Genomic DNA, 15,854 nt, shown 5'->3' with positions numbered 1-15,854 from the left:
AAAATGAATATCTCATTAAAAGGTTTTTTTTCTTACTTTAAATAAGAAATTGATTAAAACTGAGTACATAATTAATAAGGTCTTCTTCCAGTGGAGTACTCAGTGGGTTTATAAATATTATAATTTGTGATTAAATAGATTTTTGATCTTTGCAGCTCTTTTTAGCAATCAAACTGTTCATTAGGGCAATTTCAGAGCTAGTTAAAAACAAAAAGCAAATGATGTCTTCTTGAATGACACACACCAGCGAAATGGATTTTCGCAACCTGACAACTCAAGAGTTGTCCTTCTTAATGTCAAATTACTGATTTTCCTAATATAGGATAATTTTTTGTATCAATCCTTTTCTTGAAGGATTTCTTAGACCTTGTGATACATTTAATAGCTTGAAATTTAAATCTGTGTTCAATATTTTTATTTTAAAAATGGATCATATGAACTTCTGTTTGTGAGAATAGTTGCTTGTTGCTTGAACCATCAGATAATTATAACCCAACTATGCTGTTCCCCTCAACTTGATGGATTGTTTTAGCATCTTTAAGCTCATTCTTTTGGTTTTAAGGCCTTAACCCGATGGGGAAGGGACAAATGAATGACACAAAGATGTGAAATATTTTGCATAACAGCAATTCATAAGGGCAGAATGAGAATTTGTGACAACAGCAACACTTTTTCAATAAAACATTTTAAAGTGAATAAATTGTGGGGCAGGGGCTCAAATTGTGACAGTCCCATGGACTCCTCGCAGTGTTTGTCTCAGGCCTCCAGGAAGTTCAGCGAGCTGTGAAGCCAATTTTTGTTGTGGTCAAACAGTGTAACTACAACAAATGATGCCCTGTGGCAAAAAAAGGATTTTTTCCTGTTGAATTACATGGTGAAATGAGACGATAGTAAATCTGAGAATATACTTTTTTGAGCGTCACAACACAACCTCGTCAATCGGGTCAAAATATATCCTCAATCAAGTTAGCAATGTGCTAAACGGAAAGTAGCCAGTTAAGCCAGCGAAAGTATTACTTGTTCTTTCTACTTTTCCAATGATGCAGAAGCGGTGCTGATCATCAAGCTGAAGGGATTTTGTCAACGTTGTGAGAGGGCTTTTATTTTGAAACAGAAACAGGAAAGGTTGAGAAAAACAGATACATTTGTTCCTTATGTCTGTGACTGAAAAAGACATTGAAACTGTAGTAAAAGTTGGTATAGAGTCAATATAATTATCAACAGACCATTTTCCCTTTCTATTTTTGCTTAAAAAAAGAGTGCGCCATGTGGAGAAAAAAAATTCAGCCAGCCTCCATTTCTTTAGATGTGCAGCACCTGAGCAGCGTGGCTGCTCTAACCTGTTAACAGGGGTGATACTGTAAGCTATTTTATTGAGCTGACTTAAGTCAAATGCTCAGAGTGAATTGAGTTCTCTCTGGTATACCATTATGGAGTGTGTATGTCCAAGGCTTTTATTGTTAAAGGTAAGAATGTGAGGAGTGGACCTGGTATGTGCTACTATCGTCAAGGTCAAAATGAGTAATCAAGTTTGCCATCTTGGTTTTTAATTTCGGAGCCTTTGTTTTACAATATCAGCATGTGATTTGTTGATGTCTTTATTCGATGCTCAGTGCTCTCATCAAAATTGATTCAAGCAGCAACAAGCAGTGCTTTTCAATGAAAAGTTTAAAAAAGCAGCTGTCTGACACTACCTGTCCAGCACCAGCAGACTGACAAAGTTAGTGACTATCTGCTGAACATAGTGGGGCATTTAGCAGCTAAAGAGCCACATATTTCTCTCGGGAGTTGGTGGAGATGAAAACAAAGCTAATAGGAAAATATTGGACTCTTATTCTTTACACAAACACAACTGCAAAGGAATGCAAATATTTCTCTGTGTCCAAGGAGTGTAAACAGGCCAACAAGGTTGCTTACAAGGTGATAATTTCCAGTGTTGTCTGTAGAGTTTGTTTTGCTGCCCCCATCTGGCCAGGGAAATTTAATGAATGCAGGTTTAATAGATCTAGATGCTTTTTCCAGTGAAAAATGGTAAAACTGTCCATGAAATTCTCCCTGAATAATTTAGGAGCTAGTTAAAAAGACAAAGCTAATTAAGATGGCTAACACACACTAACCCAATACATTTTTCTCAACCTGGCAACCCAAGAGCTGTCCTGCTACTGATCTATAAAGCGTTACCCATCACTTACAACTTGACAGCTACTTATGCACAATTTCCTCCTCATTTTACACATCATAAATATTTACAGAACATACATATATTTTCAGTTTCCTACTGTGCAATATCTTACCACTTACTGTACAATACTATTTATAAGCTATAAATCTATATTTATACAGTAATATCACACACCATGTGTGTATTTTAGTTATCCAGTGCTACTATTAATTATGAACATATAGCATCTGTAAAAGTAAAAGGTGTTTATAGTGTATATAGATTTTATATTACTTGACTTTTATTTTATCACATATGTATTTTGTAATATTTTATCCTTTTTTTGCATTCAAATCCCTTTTTTGCATTTTCTCTATTTCTGACTTCCCCAGTGTGGGATAAATAAAGTTTTACCTTTTTATATCTTGCCTTATCTTATAAAAAATATATTATATCAGCCATTAATTTGGCATTATCTGCAACTTCTATGTCATTTTAAAGTATGACTTTGGTAACAAAAAATCAGACATCAATAAAGGAACGAGATTACACACAGGTAACCAGATTTTTTAAATGTTGCGTGCACTAATTATGATTTCTGAAATAAGAATAGAGGAGAGCTGATTTCCCCTAGCTGATTTCTGCAACATCACTAAACTGTATGCAGCATTATGTCTGTGATGATTTTTCATAAAAGAGATCAAATAAAAAGACAAAGAAATAAAGAGACAACTAAATATCTGGCTCAGAAAAATAAAATAATCAAATAAGAGTCATGGTGTTAGTGAGGTTGTCTGGCGTCATCTTGTGAGGACACAAGAGAAAGTCACAAGTGAAATTACAACCATATTTATATTCATAGAGATGCTCGACTTGGTGACAAGTGGGTGGCTTTGACATACAAATAGTTGAGGTGTAAATTTCAAGCCCCTGACCCCCCCACCCAACACTTTCCTCTCTCCACACTGCTGTCTTCCCTCCTCCTCCTCCTCCTCCTCCTCCTGTTGGGCAGTGCAGACCAGCAGGCATCAATCTTGGCCCCGGCTCTTCCTCCTCTTTAGTGATGGCGGGCTGACACAGACGCAGAGCTTGTCACGGGCTTTCACAGCATTGACCCACCACGCCTCGCTCTCCTTCCTCCCATAAAAGGAGGAGTGAATGATGGGGAGGCAAGGTGGAGGCACAAGAGGAAGAGCACGGAGGAGGGGAGGGAGTGACAGACTCATACAGCATGCATAACAACAGAGTACGCCTCTCCACATGCATCACTCCATCTATCTCCCCCTGACGGTCTCATCTAAGGCCAATGGAGACACACACACACACACATGCACAAACACACACACACACACACACACACACACACACACATCTTTACAAAGACACAGAAGGTTGGCTGCAAGCTGCTACACAAGCTGACTATCAAAGCTGGAAAAAAAAAAATAAATCACACCCTGATGCTTCAAATTCCAGCTCATATGAGGAAGGTCACTCTGGCAGGCCCGATGCTGCTTAACAAAGCCTCTTCCTATCTCAGGGACATTCCCAAAAAAGCTCATTGTGCTGACATGCATGCCCACTCGTAGAGCGCCATATGTCTGCCATGTTCACACACACTCTTTTAGTCTGACACACACACCTTGACCTTTACAGGGACATTCTTCAACTCTGAATTATTGGCGGCAAGGCTTATTTGAGGATTCAGGAATTTTTGTAGTTTGAGCTATCAAACACTGTTCTCCTTCTCCTGTTATTCTGAGGGGATGCTATGCTACATTAATATAAGGGGTACCAGAATGTGACCCTTTCGTCGCATTTTGCCACAATGTTTGGCAGCATTATGACTAAATTTTATAAAGAGGAAGACCAGTGCAATTTAAAAATACACTTTCTGAATCATTGTTTATCATGGGAGACACCAGGAGGGAGCTGGAATTAGCAAAAACCAGCTTCCAAATAAGGCTAGAGTGAGCGACGCTTCTACGTCTGCTTTACTCGCCAAGACGTTGCTACCTGTGTCTGTCTACAAGTTTGGCGGCTGTTTTGACCATGGAGATGAGTGACGGCCTGACTGACCACAATCTTTTTTTTCAGTCAGCCAAGCTAGATCAAATCATGTCGGTGGTCCAATGGCAGCGTCTGATGTTTCTTTGTGGTCAAAACAGCAGCAGCTAAAATTGCAGTGGCCTTGTACTCTGACCTTTATGGTAAATACACTGAAACAGCCAAGGATACACATGCTACTACTTTGCCTTCAAAATAAGGCATGAAATCAGAATACATACAAAACACAGAAATGGAAATACGATTAATTAGATTATATTCACAGGAAGTATACAGCATGTTTCCTGTGTTCCTAATAAATTCAAAAATCTTCAAAAAATTTTTTTGAAGAAAATTACTTAAAAAATCAGCATAGAGACTCAAAATCAAGCATTTTTAAAGTATCAATTCAGAAAATTGCCAAAATTAAAGTCCCAAATTTTGTGCAACTTGAAATAACTACATTTCTCAGTACTACGGTGTAAAATATTTATTACTTCAGCTATGTTCCCAGCAAACACCATCAAACTTCAGAGCTCAGTAACTAAGACACTTTAGTTATATAGTATACAGTTACCACTTTATTAATGTATCATCTTATACAGTCTAATCTAATACAGGTGTTCTTCCATAACATCTATTTTTATGAATCTCACAATGTTCTATTTTGTTCCTGGTATACATTATATTAAGCGGTTATTATTTTTGCTGTTTTTCTCATTATTCAGTATAATATATTATATTCTGTGGTAATAATTCACATATTTCTGTGAACAATGTGATACTTCCAAGCGAATGTATCAGTTGCATCATTTGATATGTAATTATGCCTTTTTTCCGTATTGTTATACGGTATCTATGAATATGCTTATTCATATACTTCAGATGTGATACTGATTGATGTCATATGGACCAGCACTATAATGTAACAATAGGGAGCATTTTATTGTCCATCAAGATAGATAATTGTCTTTGGTCCATCTGGCAGGTCATTAACACACACACACACACACACACACACACACACACAAGCACACAGCACAAAACAACACATGGATAGTGTGAATAAACACAAATGGAAGAAGAAAATAGAGCCTTTGAGCAACTGAGCATCTTAACTTGTTTATATAGTTCCATCATTTCCTCTGTGTATTTGTTCTTTTACATGCAGTACATTTTAATAAAGCTGATAATGTGATGTGTTCATTGTTCATGAATTGCTCAGACAAATGTAACTTTTAGTATAATAACCACAACCACAGACAACCCTCATATTGAAGTCTCCTATCAAGATAATCAATTTTAATATATTGCTCGGCTCCACTTCTTAGTACTGATTACGTTTGTCTAATGCCATTTTCTTGTATCGCTATTGACATTACTTTTCTATAATGGTGAACACTATACTGTATACACAGTATAACCTTCTTCAATGAATTAATCGCAGCACGAATTACAATGTCCCAGATCCAAGTCTGACTGAACATCTGCTGCATGCCGTTCCCATCTCTCTCTGTCCTCATTCACTGTCATCTCACTACTGTTGATTCTCTAATAAAGCCATAAAATGCCCTGAAAAAAAGTCTTTAAATATATTTTTTAAAAATGATGTAATATTGAATAATTAAGCATGCCTCGATCACCATATCTCCAAAATATGATGCCGCTCAGCAAATATAAATGACAGAATTGAATCATCAGTCCTACCAATACAAGGTCTGTCATGAAGCTACAGTGTTCTGTCTGTATCACAAATAATGGCCTTCTCTCCATTTGATGAGCGCCAGAGTCTCCCCAAAGATCGCCGGCCAGGGCTGACTGTTTGATGAGGAGCGATTTGCAGGGCTCAGGGATGAGCTTCCTTAAAGCCCTCTGGGCATCAACTTTGGTCAACACAGAGAAATCCCTGTTAAGATACTGTCCGAGAGAAAGGTCCAGCTCTCTCTGAAGTGATTACAACCTAACTGCTCTCTAAGCAAGGCCACGAAGGCCAAGTCAAAGAGGCCTGTGACTGTGAGCGAGAGCCGAGTCTGCACACAGAACAGCTGGATACGAGCCCTTGTGATCAGCTGAGGTGAGCAGCACATGCACTGGGGATTGAACTTTGATCATGACAGGATTAAGCTTGAAACTGAAATGTGTTCCTCACACACACTGATCAGGCAGCAAGTTGAAAGATGCTGTGCATTAATGAGTCAGTAACTGGTGGATGTGTCCAAACTGCATAATGAGAAATAATGAAGATATCAAGGACGAAAGACACACAGACGAGCCAGATACAATTCAAACATCTGTATTTTATAGCTTCAGTCAAAGGGAATGTTCTGTGGTAAAAAGGTGAGTAAAAAAGTTTTTTTTCCATGGTTAGTTCATCTGACATATTTTTTAAAGGTGGGTGGACACTGTGCGTTTTTATCCATTTTCTACATTGTGTTAATTCCTGTGGCGTAGCACCAAATTCTGGGCCCTATGCATGAGCAGTGTCTGTGGGCAACGTGCCCTTATTTTCTGGATCAAAGTCTCTCTCACACACCTTTTCTTTTTTGGGCAAAGACATGACATGACAAGACATGGTGTACAATGTGTGAGACGGGCCTCAGAGATCTTCCACTTATTCAGTCACCTGATTTTTCAGCAAATTTTAATTTAGTTACGACACTAATAGAAAACCAGAGGAATGAGTCCTTAAACCTGGAAATGTGTTAGCGTTTTAGCACTTCTAATTCCCCTGTCTTGAATACAACAATTTCACACTTTGTTCTAAGACATAAAATACATAAGTAAATATCCCAGTCATGAACTTTGAGCCTTTTATGGTCTTGAAAAGGGCAGTTGCTAATAAGCGTCTGAATGACACCACAGATTCTCATAACAGTGAATGTGGCTACTTACAGCCTTGTTGTGGAAGCTTCGTTAAGATGTGCAACTATAGTGTAGTTCATTTATAGCCTAACATTAGCTTTTTACTTCTGGCAAGTGCATTTAATCTTGAAAAATTGTGTTGTTGTGCTGTTCATTTCTGAAGATTATCTTGTTGAACAAATGTGTAAACTACAGTTTACTTGTTGCCCTAATCCAAAATCCAATGAAAATATCCCATAGGCTTTTTGAAGAGGGAACCAGGGCAATGCTAACTCCTGCATCAGCCTACAGAAAAACATCATCCCTTGGGCACTCTATTACTTAAAACACCTTAAAACTTAACACCCCCCCAATCGGGGTAATTAGACAAATTTTTGCCCCCTCCACGACTGCCCTGGTAAACTCAGTGGCTGCCCACACTAAATGAAAGAATGTAGCATGGTTGTCCAGTAAACATCCCGGTACAGTTTATTCAACCAAGTCCACTTTATCCTCAATAATGTTGGCAAAAAAGAGAAAGCCAGCATTACTTTGTGCAATTTTACTGTGAATGGAAAATAAGAAGAGAAAAGATACAGAGCCTCAGATGACTGGAAGATGAAGACAACAAGTATTGTCTGTTCTGCAGCGATCTTCAGTTTTCTATCACAGCTCAGTCTCAGTCACGACGACAGTTTCAGCCACAACATGTCACTTCTCTAATAATATTAAAACAAACTCAGTACAGTTCATAACGGATATTTTGACAGCCGCCATGTGGGAAATCGGACTGCTCAAACTGCAAGACAGCCGACCAAAATTTCTGACATGCCAGAAATCCAAATAGCCTGACAACCAGATCGTTGATTGTTCAGGCAATTAATCTGGCATCGTGACCCCCCCTCAAACTGCACGTCAGATAAGAAACCGATCTGGCAGAAATCTGTCCTGATTCCAAAATAAGTCGAGGGCGACTGTTCTGCACAGTGTCTGCTCGGCTTAAGGCACAGACTGAATAAACATTAAAACGTGTTCGTATTTGTTTTTGTGCTCTATAAAAACAAGACTTTGTAGAAAACACTGTTTAAATAATCAACAATGGGAACAATAGTCTTTCAGTTTCAGGTTGTTTGATCCTCTTCACTTGTCTTTTTACAGTAAAGCAGTTTGGGCTTTAACACTCGAGACGCTGTACAAGACAATATGCCACAGTATTGTATTTACAGGGACTCAGCATTGACTTTTCCTTTTGAGGCAGAAGATCAAATCTTTACGTGACTGACTCGCAGATTATGGTTCTAGCTTTCCAATACTGAAGACAAAAGATGTATGGTGTATGTGAGGCTTTGAGTTTGCGATCCATAAATATCCAGGTTTAGATCTTATAGAATTCACCCCCACCACCTTCAGAGATGTGTAGTACCTCCTCTGTTGCTTCAGTCCTGTTATTCTCTGGGCGACCTGGCTGAGTGGCCTTCCTCTGCCATATCTAGCTGAGTCCTGGGCTTCAGTCTTGGGCGTCTGTGGATGCTGTGGGACTGGAGGAGCAGTGAGGTTGCTGGTACAAGAGGACACAGCAGGGTTTGGACAGGAGAGCCTCCCCGGACCACTAGGACTGTTTGAGTCGTTTTCTTGGGGGACCCAGGTAGGGGCACTGAGCTGAGGCCAGGGAGTGATAGGCCTCAGCCACCAGGTGTGGGTGAGAGGTCACCATGGACTTCCAGTTCGACGTCTCCATCACATCAGCTGCGTGACTGACAGAGAGAGAGGGCAAATAGAGGAGATACAAAGCGTGGAAAATGTTTAAGGAAAGCAAAAAAATGGACGATCACACAAATAAGTTTCTCGACAGCTTCTCTGACTCCATCTGTGTGCAGTGCAGCTCTGAGACATTAAGGATTTGTCATACCAGCTGGCAGAGCTGTTATTTACTTTATATTTTTAAATATTTAACCCCAGAGGTCATTTTGTGAGAGAAATAACACCACACAAATAAAAGGCAGCGGTCATAAATATGCAGGCAATTCGTTTAAAAAATCTGTCATATCATATATTAAATCATTTAAATACTTGACTCTTTAGAGTTCATAGGAGGTAAAGCTCTACAGCATTTCACACCATTTGACAAAAAAGTGTGAGAAAAGAGAAAAAAATAAGCATAATTATGTAATGCAGATATTTAAAAAAAAATCTCTTCTATATTGTTTATTATTTCACAGTCTTTCAGCTGTATTTTGCCACTGGTACCATGGTTTTTATTAATCATATATTATCATGTGTATTTATTAAAATTGATTGATGATTTGTTTATGGTTTGTTTACCAATGTAAACTGTGATATGTTGACTAGAGTGGCCATAACATGGTCCATGGGCACAACATGGGTACTGATTACTTATATAATATTTTATATATCTATGACATCTATATAAAAATATATAGTTCATTTTGCACTTAATACTTGTGTTCTTTGGTTGACACAAACTGTTTTTAAATGCGCAATATGACCACTGCTTTTACTGTTGTTATCTCTTGTGTTTAGTGACATGAAAAACAAAGATACGTCCTATTCTATTCCATTCTATTTAAAAAGTTGAATGCAGGATTTTTACTTGTAATTGAATGTTTTTTCCGTCTTGGTTTACTTACAAACATAATGGGAATACTTCAATTAGACTAAGAGATATCAGCATCAGGTGATATACAGTTTATGAGGTTGTGTTAGAACAGAAACCACAGCACGATTATTAAAGGTTTGTAGTGTAAACTTTAGCATGATTTAGTGGCTTCTAGCGGTGAGGACTGCAGATAGCAACCAGTTGAAACTTCTCTGGGATCAAATTCTTTCAGTGATTAACGTTAAGGAGGTTTTTCTCAAGGGAGCAGAATTATCTGACATCTGTGTGTCAGAGATGGGCAGCTCGAGCACTACACACTCTTGGTGGTCCACCTTTTTTCTCTGATAACTTATGATCCAGACGTTAAAAACGCTTTTATTGGGAGCCAAATAACTCACAGAGGTCTCTTCCTTTTTAAAAGAAACAGACATGGTGATCTAAGTAGGTAAAAACACAAATAATGCTGTTTCACTTTACAAATCAATGTTTCTCTGATGCTACTCTTCTTGGAGGAGTTTCTAACTATGGTGGCTGAAGGAAAAAAAACACAAATGGCCCTATCTTGAGTCAGTGTTTGGTTTGTCTTTTTTGGCAGTGCAACATATTGATATTGATCAACAAGGATCCGCTCCCTATGCAGATATAAACGGGTCACTCTAAGATTATGAAAACACAATGATTCCTTTTTTTTCCGGGTAATTAAACACCAAGAAAGTATACTTATTACATTATTTTATCTATGCAAAGATATCCCCCTAAATCCTACACACCAGACCTTCAAGGAGGAACTGCTCTCTTTAGTTACTCATTCCTAATTTGTCCTTTCTTTTTGTTTTCCATTAAAGATGACTTTTCAAGACATTTTGATTTCTTCGGCTTTCCTGTTGTGCAAATTTAGAGCTTCATCAACTCAGGGAACCCAGAAGGCCAAAACAATTTGGGATAAATCTTGTAATTAATTGCTGATGAGTTTCACTTGTGGTCATCATCTCCCACAGATGTGAGTTTCCAGCAGCGGACCCTGTGGCGATCTTCAGCCTCCTGACGCCCTCAGGGTGCTGAGCTGCACTATCACGCACACCGCTGTGTGGCCTTTAATGACATTTTTCATGTTTTGTTGTGTGTAAATAAACTGCGTGTGTGTGTTCATGTGTCTTGGCATGGCTACTCTTGGCACTCCGGGTGTGTTCATGTGTGTGTGTGCATGGTCATGTGCTGTCCACACAGCAGTTCCAGACCTCCAGCCAACCTCTGACCCCATCCTCTGTGGAGGAGCTAAACCCCTGCTTACAGTAATGGCTAGTGTGCTGAGGCTGAGGCAACAGGCCAGCGAAGGGCACGAAGAGAGCAGTCACAGTAGGAAAGGGAGGAGGAGGGAAAGACCGAGGGAGGAGAGAGGAAGACAGCAGCAGTGACCAGAAAAGAAATAAATAAAAAGCAGGGAGGTGAGGGAGAGTAATGAAAGTCTGCAGAGAGGGACAGGAGGGACCGAGGGAGGCAGAGGAGCAGTGATGTGGAGGTAAATTAAAAAAAGGCCAAACTATGACCTCCAGTCAGTGGTAATCATAAGGCAAACCACCACTATTATCAACAAAAAACTACTTTCAGAAAAGCTTTTTCTGCCTTAAGAAACCCTCACTTCATATTACTCACACTGCGTTTGCACTACTTACTGTGATTTATCCGATGAATTTACTGGAGCCTTAAGATTCATGTTTAAAAAAATGTGCTCTTTTCCCTCAACAAAGTGGATAAAGAGTGTCTGGGTGGCTTTACTCTCCACCACATCCCTGGGGAGGATGAATAAATGAGACAGAGGTAGGATAAAGACTACCCCTATTGTCTCGACTAAATGACTGTAAGCTGCTTGTAAAGACTGGTCTGGAAAGAGGTCGAGGTGCGACTGGGGGGAGGATTATTGGTTCCTCTGTGTCGCCTGTTTTCTATATTCGTCCTCTAAATTGATTTTTGTTTGTTGCTCTTGTTGCTGTCCATTGTGTCTGCAGGAGGAGGGTTGATAACGCTTTGCTGGCCAGGAGTCCCCTGTGGCCAATTTTCCCACCACCACAACAACGTGGTGGCAAATTAAACTGTCATAAACCCCATAACCACAATTAATGACTGGGATTAGGGGCAGAAATCTGCATTACTGAACACCTTTAGGCATACATGAGCTCTTAAGCACAGAACAGGGGAGGGGAGGAAAGATGGGAGTGAATGGAAGAGGGAGGGAGATGCAGGAACAAGACCAGGAGATGAGTAAAGCTGTAAAGAGGAGTGAACAAAGGGATGGGAAATGTGTCTGGCTCAGAGGCAGAGAAATAAGAAAACAGAGAGAAGGTGATGAATTTAGGTAGTGACTTAGAGGAAGCTTTTTGTTTCAACTGGGCATTCAAACACTGGATCAATCACCTCTCCGTGGACATAAATAGCAGTCTTTGATGCTAATAGGCCCCATCTTACCTAAACAGGCTGCCTGCAACATGATTAACATCAGCAGCTGAGCTTTATTGCTAAATGGCCCAATATGATACGGCAGCAAAATGGTCCGATCGGGGGATTAAATTAAATTTCCTCGGGAGACAAAAATTGCTCCCACTGAAAATTAATGACTTCCTTTGACAAAAAGCTAAGTGTGTGTGTGTGTGTGTGTGTGAGAGAGAGAGAGGGGGGAAAAAATGTTTGCATAAGTGTGGAAGTAGTTCTGGAGATAAATGATGAAAGTGCAGGCGAGTAACTCACTAGTTGATGAAGTCCACAGCCTGTGTCTTAAGCTGGTCGGCGCTGTGCAGGTCGGCGAGGATGAGGATCTCTGCGGCGTTCTCCACACTCAGGCTCGTGCACAGAGCGTCCTCGCACATCACCTTCAGCCTCTCCAGAGCATACTGTCAATGACAGGGAGAGAGAGAGAAAGAGAGAGGAGAAACAGCAGGTAAACTAAATTACTTAAACAGCGCTGCCACAAACAACTGTTGTTGCACTGTGTAATGATACGGAAACACAGAATTACTCCACCGCGGCGGCAACAAGACTTAGATTGAATAAGAAAAAAATATGGCCAAGAGAAGCAAAAGTGACATTTATGTAGACAGAGGAGGAGGGACTGTGTGAAAGGGGAGCACTTGAGGGGTAAAAAATAATTTCCACGGAGTTTGACTACAATAAGAACAATAATCTTTTGCTCATATTCACACACACACTTCAGGATGAGTCATGCTGGTTCAGCAGAGACTACAGTTTAACGAGTATTTATTAACATTAATGATGTAAAGGAGTTAATTTACATGAACTTCCACTTAATAAAACTTGCGCTAGGATATGTTAGACATGCCTCACATCTAGTAGGGAAAACAAAGTGCCCTCTGCCACCAAAACAAAAAAATATTTTAAGAGAAAACACTCATTAGGAACTTTAATTTTGCACTCTTCATTCAAGCGTGAAGGCTGTAAGTGAGGTGAGGAAACATCAACATTTATCTGCTGAGACAAATCACGAACTGGTTTATTATGCGAAAGATTTTAGTTCTTCTTGAATCTTTTAAAGTAATTTGACAAGATTATTGCTGTGAGCATAGAAACCAACCAAGGCAACACCCTCACAATGACTGTGGTTACATACTTGTCATACATGTTTAACAGGTATGACATTTACAATGTCTAGCATATTAGCATATCAATATGTGCTTATCAAGTTGCAACCTCCATGGCTGAGAAATGAAGCCAATGTGAAACTGCCAAAAATGGCAATTCATCAAATGACCACTGGAGGCTGGCTCCAAAACATTAAATCCCCATCGACCCCTATCTTAAAATCTCCACTTTACAGCAGAAATAAACATGTTTACAGCCTGATACAAAAACATTCATGACAACTGTATGGGGGGGGGGGGTCGTTTTCTCACATATTATCAAGACCGAAAGTTATGCATATTCAAGGATGGGGCTGTTTGAGCGACAGGCTGCAAATTGTCCCTACAGATTGCTTTAGTCTGTTAATAAGATCCACCCCTCTTTCCCCTCCACAGCACCACCCTGTTGTCCAAATATGGTCACTTCTCGCTCCAAAAAAAAACATGACGACGGCCAAAATGCTAGACTGGAGGTTTGAGAGTCCGCACAGTAGACATCTCCGCATTTTATCAAGTTTCCGCCCATATACCTGTCCAACCAATTGCAAGTGGCACTATTGAACACAATCACATTGACTGGCACACACATCTTTAAATGATATGGTCAAACCCACTTTTTTTAAAGCATAACAAAAACAATTCTCAACAAAATTATCAGAAAATGAACACTTGAACATCCAGTAGGGCGATAAGAACTACCTTAAATTACAGACACTATCTTTGGGAAAATTGTATTTAGTGTGTATCATGAGGTTTTACTTTAGCCCATGTCTCATTCGCTAACATGGAGGGGCGGAGTTAATGACTCATCCTTGAGCCAGCCACCAGGCGATTGAGATGTTTTGGCTTCACTTTTGGGGAGCTGTCATGTTGTTCATCTTTATATACAGTGAATTACTGGCTCTAGATGAACAGTCGGAAAATAACCAGTTCATTAGTTCACGGTAATCCCTTTAAACATTTCACTCAGCAAAATTAATCAAAAAACACCCATACAAAGAGTTGAGCCAATCCATCAAGTCTATATTGAGATATTTCACTAAAAAACAAAGAAATCAACCTCATGGTGGTGCTAGAAGAAGTCAGGGGATCACCAAAGTCATTACGCCTCATCCTCTGGGTCCATTAATATCTGCACAAAATTTCATGGCCAATCCATTCCACAGTTATTGAGATATAATAGTCAGAACTAAAGCGTTGGACTGCCATCGCCATCCCCAGAGCTGTGCCACTATCATAGGTCTAACAGGCCTCTTTAACAGTGTATAATTGGCTGGTTTTGTGGAAATACACAGGGATGAGCCTGTTGTGAGCCATTAAAAGCTGGAAAAATACAAATCAAGCTCAACAATGAGCAGCTTGATACTATTAATATCGCAAAGGCAAAAAGCTCTCAGAAAAATGGAAAACAGCAAAACTGGAAGAAAGGGATGAGTGGAGGGGTAAAATGTCGGTGTGGACATATAGACAGGAGACCTTGAGTATACAGGGTCAGCACAGGAACAAACAATTATGAATACGATTCAAGTGCATGAATCTGTTTGCATCCCACAGGTACATAGGATTTTATAACTCATCCCTTTCTTCTAGTTTTGCTGTTTCTATATATTGTTTTTTCTACAAAAATGCGCTTGAATGTGTGTGTGTTTAGGAGTTGAGGAGTATTTGGTTTTTATTTCTGGGGATTATTATTATGCACACCTGCTTGTGTATAAATGTACATAATAACAGGTGCACACACACACACACACACACATACACACTCTCTGTACCTTGTCAGCTGCAGCCAGCAGGTCATCAGCCATCTTGTCCAGGTTGGGGGCCTTGCCTGTGTAGATGAAGCACATCATCTCTTTGAAGACATCTGGCTCCACGTCATTTATCTCCACACGGTTCTGAACGGGAGGAGAGGACAGGAGAGGAGAATACACACAGGGTTTAACGGAATAAAAGGCGAGAGAAGAAAAAGACAGATGCTTTGACAATCCTTCAAAACCCATGCGCTGCGGCGGAGTGTTTTTTATTTCATGTGAATATCCGAAAAACCTACCTGAATTAAACTTCCTCACCTTGTTTAGCACACACACAGGGACAGTCAGCCACGCAGTGATACAAAACAAGTACCAAGTGGCAAATAAGAAGACAAACTTGAAGAACCTTCTGAACAGTCTGAACACGTTTCAGCAAAACTACATTCTAGTACATTATTTCATTCTTTTCAGCTGATTCCTGAAAATTAATCCTGAGCATTCATTCCTTGACAGTGCCTGCAGCCAGCAAAGTAGGCTTTATCACTTGCTGGCACAGTGACGGTAACCTGAACCTTTCCCTCCGCACTGAGAGGCAGAACAAAGCAGTAAACCAATTATAACACAGCTTTATCATCACCACGGTGACCAGCGGCGTTTTAGCGGGGTCAGGCTGGGTGTACCAACAGCTTAGTGCGTTTGTGTCAACTCTGACCACTCAACAGCAACATAAACACGCTGAGGAATAATGGAGGGAGAGTTTGACAGCAGCTGGGCCGAGCTTAAAGCACGCAGCGCGCTACAGTGCCCTTTTC

General features: G+C 39.9%; 1 protein-coding gene across 1 annotated transcript in view; it reads right to left on the bottom strand.

Annotated features, from left to right (window-relative positions):
* Positions 1 to 7,349: 7,349 nt before the first annotated feature.
* The window catches only part of LOC121957147 (speckle type BTB/POZ protein), a 100,072-nt gene continuing 91,567 nt past the window's right edge, over positions 7,350 to 15,854 (bottom strand). The window contains exons 10-12 of the mRNA XM_042505670.1: positions 15,064 to 15,186; positions 12,405 to 12,547; positions 7,350 to 8,799 (exon numbers count right to left, since the gene is read on the bottom strand). Of these exons, the coding sequence (XP_042361604.1) occupies positions 8,655 to 8,799; positions 12,405 to 12,547; positions 15,064 to 15,186 (411 nt within the window). The 3' untranslated portion in view covers positions 7,350 to 8,654. The remainder of the gene's footprint in view (positions 8,800 to 12,404; positions 12,548 to 15,063; positions 15,187 to 15,854) is intronic.

This window comes from Plectropomus leopardus, chromosome 17, assembly GCF_008729295.1.
Source record: "Plectropomus leopardus isolate mb chromosome 17, YSFRI_Pleo_2.0, whole genome shotgun sequence".
NCBI classification, from domain to species: Eukaryota; Metazoa; Chordata; class Actinopteri; order Perciformes; family Serranidae; genus Plectropomus; species Plectropomus leopardus.
The sequence above is the reverse complement of the archived record's forward strand: the minus strand, read 5'-3'. Positions and strand labels throughout refer to the sequence as shown.